The 8,379-nt window shown below is 45.6% G+C and overlaps 1 protein-coding gene across 2 annotated transcripts in view; it reads left to right on the top strand.

Moving 5' to 3' along the window:
* ERICH6B (glutamate rich 6B) overlaps positions 1 to 8,379 on the top strand; it is a 74,465-nt gene that overhangs the window by 50,942 nt on the left and 15,144 nt on the right. For both annotated transcript variants that reach the window (XM_019529903.1, XM_019529902.1), the window contains exons 11-13: positions 1,995 to 2,059; positions 2,444 to 2,577; positions 7,767 to 7,855. In XM_019529903.1, the coding sequence (XP_019385448.1) occupies positions 1,995 to 2,059; positions 2,444 to 2,577; positions 7,767 to 7,855 (288 nt within the window). The remainder of the gene's footprint in view (positions 1 to 1,994; positions 2,060 to 2,443; positions 2,578 to 7,766; positions 7,856 to 8,379) is intronic.

Below are 8,379 nucleotides of genomic sequence, written 5' to 3'. Positions count from 1 at the left end.
CTTTTATTTTTATCTAGACATTCAATAAGCTTGCCTCTCCCCTTTTCATGGCAAGTATATACATTCTTGATGCACAACCAAACGCTTACTACTCTTCTATTTTCCAGGCCTACACTTTGTCCCATCAAGTCTTCATGACCTGGTGATGACAGCTATAATTGTATACTAATACTTCTTGTTTGTCTTTTTCAGTCCTTGGATGCCTGTTATTTGTGTATAGGCATCTCAAATATTCAGCAGGTTGCACTGTTCAGTTTATTCTCAATCTTGTCTCATTTACAGTGCTGTTTCATTTTCCCATTCCCTTTTGCCTCCTTGCCTTCCTCCATCTGTGCTGGCAGTTCTCTGAGATGGAATCATGGGGTCAGAGGAGAGATCTAGCCCAACCCCCTGCATACATGCAGGATTTACTGTTACCTTGTAGATGAGTTGCTAGAGACTAGACAGCTCTCAAGCCTGAGTCAGGCTGGCCATTACTCTCTTCCAAAGATTGTGACCAAGCCCCACCAATCATTTGTAAATGAGATATGGAAGACAAAGGTTGAAAACCTGCAAACACCCATCACTCAAGCTTTCCATTAGCTACCATGAAGTACTTATCATACAGATTCATGAAAAGCATTTATCTGGAGTCATCTTCAAGGGTGACCCATATAACATATCTTCTCTTCACTAGACATTAACTAACTAATGCAGGAGTCGGCAATGCTTTTAGGCAGAGTGCCAAAAACACTGCCAACCTCAACTTGTAAGAAGTTGGCATGTCAGGGGTGGACGGTGGGGGAGCTACAAGGGCCCCAATCCTTGTTGTGGTAGCACAACACTGTCCCCTTCCCCACCGTCGACCCTGAAGTGTATGTGCCAAGCAAAATGCCTTTGCATGCCAGGCTTTGGCACCTGTGCTGGGGATTGCCTACCCATGAACTGCTTTTCTTTCCAAAGGATCTCAAATTTCTCTACAAAGTGATGTTCAGACTTTGCTAAGGAACTGCTTCTTCCAGCACCTACTGAAACATACCTTGCCCTGACATGCCAGACAACTTAATAGATCACCATTCAACTGCCAGATAACTTAATAGATCACCATTCAACAGCCCTACTTGAGGCCCAGCCCAACAAGCAGCATTCAGGCAAAGTACTGCATTCACACGGAGCATTCTTCTGACCTCAGTGAAAATCTACTTGGGAGCTGCAGTCATCTGCAAACATTACAACTCTGTAGAAACCTAGCATAGGGCTTATAGGCCACATAGGTCTCCTTTCAGACCTTGTAACAGGGTTCAGGAGGAGGTGCTTGTTTGTTGTGAGGCAGCGGCCATCTCTGTGTTCTGTGCTTGTACACAGCACAGACCAGTGGGACTCCAGGCCATAAGCAGGTCCTTTAAGTGTTTCCATAGTAGAATAATATGGGCAGGGCATAGTTCCTGTGCTGACTCTCTGTACAGACTGTCAGGGTGAAATTCAGTTTAGGACAGGAATATGTTGTATTTGGTTGAAACAACACGGGAGACTTTAAGTAGGAAGAATGTAGCTACTTAAATTGCACAAGGGTAAGCAATCTAAGGCATATGCAGACAAATTGGTTACCATGAAATGAAAAGGGGTAGGGATTTACCATGCATCAGCTGTTCTGCAATAACTGTCTCTGTGTGTGTGTGTGTGTGTGTGTGTGTATGTGTCCTCTTACCCCTCAACAGGTGAATCTGGAATCCTAGTCTCCTCATTCCCTAAGCAGTGAGATGCTGCAGGTTAGCTTTCTTGTATCAGAGAACAAAATTGTGCCTACAGGAACCTACTGTGAAGCACCATTTATATAGTAAAGCCCTGTATCATTTTACTTGATAGTAACTATTTCATCTGCATATGCCCATAGCCATGCTAGGAGAATGTTATGATGTAACATTACGTGTTCTCCTAAAGTTGTTCAGATGGCATCACAAGCAAAAGTACAAACCTTTTATTCCATTTTTAATTAAAACTTGTTTTGTCCTTAGGTTGCAAGACAGAGGTTTTGAGATATACAGAGAAATATTTCAGCGGTATATGAAGTTTGCTGCCTGTATGTACTGTTACCATGGTATCATTTTAGCCATTGTATTTTGATATAGAAAATTGGGACGGAAAAGATAGATAAAGTCAAATCTGGTTTGGATAAATTGTACCGTACAAAATGTTTTTCTAGCATATTGTCCAGCCCAATTTAACTAGCTGAAACAATGAGGCATTTGCTCTTCTCCCACTTGCAGAAACCATCCCAAAATCTCACAAATCTTGCTGTTGAGAAATTTTCCAGATCTTTAGCTATTTTTTCTCATTATTGGTTTATCTTCAAACAGAGTAGAAAGGCTCTATGGCATTGATGGTATTAAGGGGGAGATTCTGGCTTTAAGCAATAAGAGTTGCTCTGAAGTTCCTAACCAACACTATTCTAAAATTGTTTCAGGGACCAAAATCTCATTTGCATTAGTGGACCAAAAAGACATAAGCACTGTTGGTGGCAAACATAGTCGAAAGCAGTCTAGAGCTCCAGAAGACATGCTAGAGCTGGACACTGAGATCAGAGCAGAACACTTAAAGGTGTGTGATAATGATCGATGCAACTGCTGATCAGACTATGTATGTAGGTAAGCTGATGTACACAGGATGCATTCTGGGTATGTGCAGAATCTGCTTATGTATATGAAACCCTTGCAGATCCAGTCAGATGCAATTAGATGACAATTAACATCTACCTATAAGGCCTTGAATAAGCAAAATATGTAAGTATATGTCAGCGGGCACATTAAGTCAATGCTTAAATACTGCTGAACAGGAAGAAACCTAAGCATATGCTTAAGTACTTTGGTGAATTAAAGGATTTGAGAACTGGTCCATCTGTATGGAATCCCTATGGTTTCAGTAGCCATAGAAAAGAAGGTCATCTTAAGTGGGTCTTTTTGCAGGACCAGGTTTAATTGCATAATCCAGCCATCTGCATCCCAAATGCTTCTCTGCCCAATGTAATAGCTGCAGATAGGTAAGGAGCCTGAATGCCCCCAAGATTTTGTGCATTCAGCAGCATTTTTTAGAACAGCTGCGAGTAATGCAGTAAAACAGATGACAGAAAATCTCGTTGGGACTCGGAAAAATGTGGCTGACACACAAAAGTATTTACTCTAACTACAAAGGGACAATGCCAGACTTCTCTGTTTTAGAGATACTCTGGCTCTGAGAGCTAGCACAGCCATTCCACCCCCTCAATTTCTGACTTGAAGTAAACATCTATGGCACATTGTCTATTCAGAGACTTGTCCCATGGCTAGGCACATAAGATGAGAGTGCAGCAAGAGTGATGTCTGTGTTGTCAGAGGAGTGCTCCCATGAGGCACAATACACACACCCTGTGCATACTACACCCCACAAGGATGTGATGTAGCTGCCCATGCTACCAGCTTCTCTTTCAGAATAAACCTTAAGACCAAAAGCTTTGTTGTGTCTGTTTTAAGGTGTAGTACAGATGGAGCAGGTGGCCCATGCTTCACTGTGGCACTCCCTGCCATGGTCCTTTGATAATGTAGACATGTCCCCAAGTGTCTGTGGATCCTCCTGGATCCCTATAATTAACACAGGGTCCCTTCCTACAGCCAAAATCTAAACCCCCAAAAGATGGATTCTGAAATAAAAGATCCCTGGAGGATGCAGGCTATTCCAGGAACTTCTCAGACACCTTGTGTTATCATCATTCAATTTGTATTCTGCCTTGTATCTAGAAGCCCCAACAGAAAACAGGGCTGCATTGTTCTGGGTGCTGTACAAAGGCCCAGCACTGGTCCAGCTCCGAAGCCCCTACGGTCAAAGTAGAATAACAAAGGAAGCACCAACCTCAGATAGGGAACTCAGCCACAAAGGAAGACCAATACAGGTACTCCTCACTTAACAGTGTCCCAGTTAACATTGTTTCGTTATTACATCGCTGATCTATCAGAGAACACATTCATTTAAAGTCACACAAGATTCAGTTATAACGTTGTTTTAGCCACCACCTGATAGTAGGTAACTACTGTGACTCAATTGGATTCGCTTAACATCATTTTGCAAACTAAGGACCAAGTTAGGGAACTTCTGGAAGGGCTGGATGTGTGCAGATCAGCAGGTCCATATGCTGTCCACCCCAGGGTGCTGAGGGAATTGGCAGAGGTCATCGCGGGGCTCCTGGCACGGCTGGACGAGCACTCATGGTGCTCTGGCCAGGTGCCAGAAGGCTGGAAGAAGGCCAATGTGGTCCCCATCTTCAAAAAAGGGAGGAGGGAGGACCCAGGCAACTATAGACCCATTAGTCTTACTTCGGTCCTGGGGAAGCTCTTTGAAAAAATTATCCAGGAGCACATCTGGGGGGGACCAGCAAGGGGGAGGTTGCTCAAGGACAACCAGCATGGGTTCATTAAGGGCAGGTCCTGTCAGACCAACCTGATAGCCTTCTATGATCAGGTCACAAAATCACTGGATGCAGGTGTCGCAGTAGATGTAGTCTTTCTGGACTTCAGGAAGGCCTTTGACACTGTCTCCCACCCAGTCTCATTAAAAAGCTAGGTGACTGTGGCATTGATGCCTACACAGTCAGATGGGTCACAAATTGGCTAGGGGGCCACACCCAGAGAGTGTGGTGGATGGGTCATATTTGACCTGGAGGAATGTGGGCAGTGGAGTCCCCCAGGGCTCAGTCCTTGGGCCCGCACTATTCAATTTCTTTATTAGAGACTTGGACGAGGGGGTGAAAAGCACCCTGTTCAAATTCGCTGACGACACCAAGATTTAGGGCAAGGTGGGCACATGAGAAGGGAGGGGCAGGATACAGCTGGACCTGGGCAGGTTACAGGGGTGGGAAAATGTGAATAAGATGGGATTCAATCCCATCTGACAAGTGCAGGGTTCTGTACTTGGGCAGAAAGAACCAGCAGCATACCTTTAGGCTGGGGAACTCCCTTCTTGAAAGTCCACCTCTGTGCAACACTGGTCAGGCCACAGTTGGAGTTACTGTGTCCAGTTCTGGGTGACCCACTTCAGGAGAGATGAGGCTAGCATCAAGAGGGTCCAGAGGAGGGCCACCTGCATGATCAGGGGGCAGCAGGGCAGGCCCTATGAGGAGAGGCTAAGGGACTTGAACCTGTTCAGCCTCCACAAGAGAAGGCTGAGGGGGGATCTAGTGGCTGTTTACAAACTAGTCAGGGGGGACCGGCAGGCATTGGGGGAGTCCCTGTTCCCCCGAGCACCTCCCAGAGTAACAAGGAACAATGGTTGATTGAGCATAGGTTCAGGTTAGGCATCAGGAGGCGCTACTTCACAGTCAGGACAGCTAGGATCTGGAAGCAACTTCCAAGGGAAGTGGTGCTAGCTCCTACCTTAGGGGTCTTTAAAAGGAGGCTTCATAACTACCTACCTGGGGTCATTTGAGCCTAACCTTAGTAGGGGTTATAAAAGCCCTGTATTCATTCCTGCCCAAGGTAGGGGGCTGGAGTAGATGATCTGCTCAGCTCCCCTCCAACCCTACTTCTATGAATCTGCTTAAAGTTGCATTTTTTCAAAAACATAACTATGACATTAAGCAAGGAGTAGCTGTATTGGAAAGAGAAAAGCAGGTTAGTCTGACTGAAGGCAAATAGGGCTTTGCAATAAGCCATGTGCTTCAGGAGCGGGCATGTCTGAGAAATAGGTAACCAGCTCATTTGTACCAGAATGTGCCTCTGGACTCAGCTCCAACTGTTTTCATGGAACTTGCATAACTGTTATTCACATGTATTTGTTGGCCAGGACCCAAGGATTAGTTGTAGAGTTGACAGTAGTATATATATAGGGAGACTGAGGCTTCTTTACCCTCTGCTTCACCCCACACTCCTGCTCCTCCACTCAATCCCCGAATTGATCCCCCATCTCCTATATCAGTGTTTCTCAACCCATGGGTCGCCACCCAAAAGTGGATCACAAGAAGATTTCAGAGGGTCACGAGCCACAGGTTGAGAAACGCTGATCCGAGGAAAGTGCCAAAACTGCGGCAGGGCAGAGTGGCAGCTGTGACCAGGCTGCCACAAACCTCCTCTCCTCCTCCCTCCAACCCGTGCCAGGGGCTGGACTTGCTTCACTGCTGCCTGCATGAGTTGGAGCTGCTGCAGCCACTGCACTCCAGCCTGAGCAGGACGGGGGCATCTGGGGTCCCTTCGGCAGGGCTGCGGGTGCAGAGAGCTGCAGGTCAGGAGTGAGGGGCACTGGCAGGGCTGGGGGGACAGGGGCTGTGAGTTGGAAGTGAGGGGCACCAGCAGAGCTGTGGATCGAGAGTGAGGGACACCAGCATGGCCCCAGGGGGGCCAGGGACCTTGGGTCCCACCAGCATGGCCCACCAGCAGGGCCAGGGGGTGTGGGTCAGGACAGGACATGAACCTTTACAAATGGGTCCTGGTAAGAAAAAGGTTGAGAACCACTGTCCTACATTACCTGGCTACATCACGTCTTTATGCTGAGTAGTCCCTTTGCTCTCCAAGTAGTGTCAGTCCTATTGTAGTCTCAGTCTCCACTAGGATTCTGCAACGGTTAAAATCCTGTTTGGCAAGGTACTGAATGGTCCTGTCTGGTGTTGATAACCCCACCCCAAAGGGATTCCCATAAGACACATTGTTCAACAGCTTTGTGAACAATCATGTCAGACTCTGGGCCCTTGTATTGAACTCCCTCCTGCTTCTCAAAGCAGGAAGCATTACAGTAAGCATAACTTTACAAGGGAATTACCTCTAATTTACCACACAATCAGTGCTGTGTGTTTGTTTGCTTTAGGATCAAGGAATGCATTATATTGCTTCTCACCCTGAAATATATGGATTACAAATCCTGTCTGGCTCTTGGCCTCATAAAAAAAAAGAAAAAGAAAAATGAAAGGGACTGCTTTTCCCTCCCCTTCCCTCAAAGCTAGGAAATCATTTGAGCTGTTCTGCAGAGGCAAAATCTACATCCTCAGGTTATAAATTGGTGCTACTGCGATGGCCAGAGGCAGTCACTTCATGCACAAGGAATGCATAAGCCTAGAGGCTACCAAGATGAAGCTCTTCTAATCTCTTTGACAGAGAAATGTGAGGATGGCTCACTTTTGCATTAGAGAGTAAGCTCTTGCTTTAATAATGTTCAGATGCTAGAAGTAAACTTCCCCCCACGCTGCAAACAAAGCAAAGCGTTCTGCATTTTTTTTATGTGAAGCAAATAGCAATGCTATTCATTTCTTCTTGGAAGAATTTGAAACCAACCCCCTTGTACAGCTTGGAGCTAACCTGTTAGTAAAGAAATGTTTATATTTTCTTTGTAATCATCTGTCAGTACACTGCCGGATAAATTACTTAGATGTCTGATGGAAAGAAAGCCTCTTGGCAAACTCTATCACTGGGGAAAAGCCAGTAATGTAAATTAAAGAGAACTGAGCTTTGTCCATGAACCATGTAAAACATAGAATGTGAAGATGGTGTTTTCTCTGTCATGTCAGAAACTTATTTAAAGACAAAACAAAGAAATAGGGTAAAACGTAAGTCTTTCTATTAGTGGATCAGGTGATTTTGGTCTCAAATTAGGGCTCAGAAAGTATTGGAGGAGTCATTCTTTGCAAATCAAAACATCCTTGTCACACTGTCACCAATTCTTAGTGGGGCGCTAGCACTGCACACAGCCACTGACACACTAGATGTGTGCTGACATTGAATCTCCCACCTCATCCCCTGTCATGCACCTTTTCTATGTTTGTTTCATTCCTACAGAATTGTCATGCCAGGGAGCCTGTAAGAAGATATTATCCTGATGGGCAGATATTCTCTCTTCTTTTTCCAGATGGGACAGGACAGGTTTAGTATCCAGTAAAATATGTGTTGCACAGTGCGACAAACTTAACAACAAACCACTTTAGCAACCCACCCAGAGAATTTTTGGGTGGGAATTTTCTCTTGTGCTAACAGGTAAATCACACCTCAATTTTTTTTTATAATATAATTCGTGTTCCAGATCAAATTAGCCAAATCAATGCAAAATCATATCAATTGAGCCCAACTCACACCTTGGGACTTCAGATACTCCCAAATCCATTGGCAGGCATCCTACGTGTAGACCCAAACCCAAAGGTCTTGGGGTTCGGATGCCCCCAGATACTACAGGCAAGCATCCTCCATCCCAGACTCTTTAATCCGGGACTTCAGATCCTTCCTACACTCGATCTCAGCCCACAAGAGGCCGAGAATACCTTCATTAGAACTGTGTTGACCTACATGGCCCTGGGGAGGCCAGGCACCTTGGGTTGTGCGCCAGCAGAGCCAGGGGGTGTGGGTCAGGACAGGACATGAACCTTTACAAATGGGCCCCAGAAGGAAAAAGTTTGAG

Source organism: Crocodylus porosus, unplaced genomic scaffold (genome assembly GCF_001723895.1).
Source record: "Crocodylus porosus isolate Cpor-Errol unplaced genomic scaffold, CroPor_comp1, whole genome shotgun sequence".
In the NCBI taxonomy this organism is placed as follows: Eukaryota; Metazoa; Chordata; order Crocodylia; family Crocodylidae; genus Crocodylus; species Crocodylus porosus.
The sequence above is the reverse complement of the archived record's forward strand: the minus strand, read 5'-3'. Positions and strand labels throughout refer to the sequence as shown.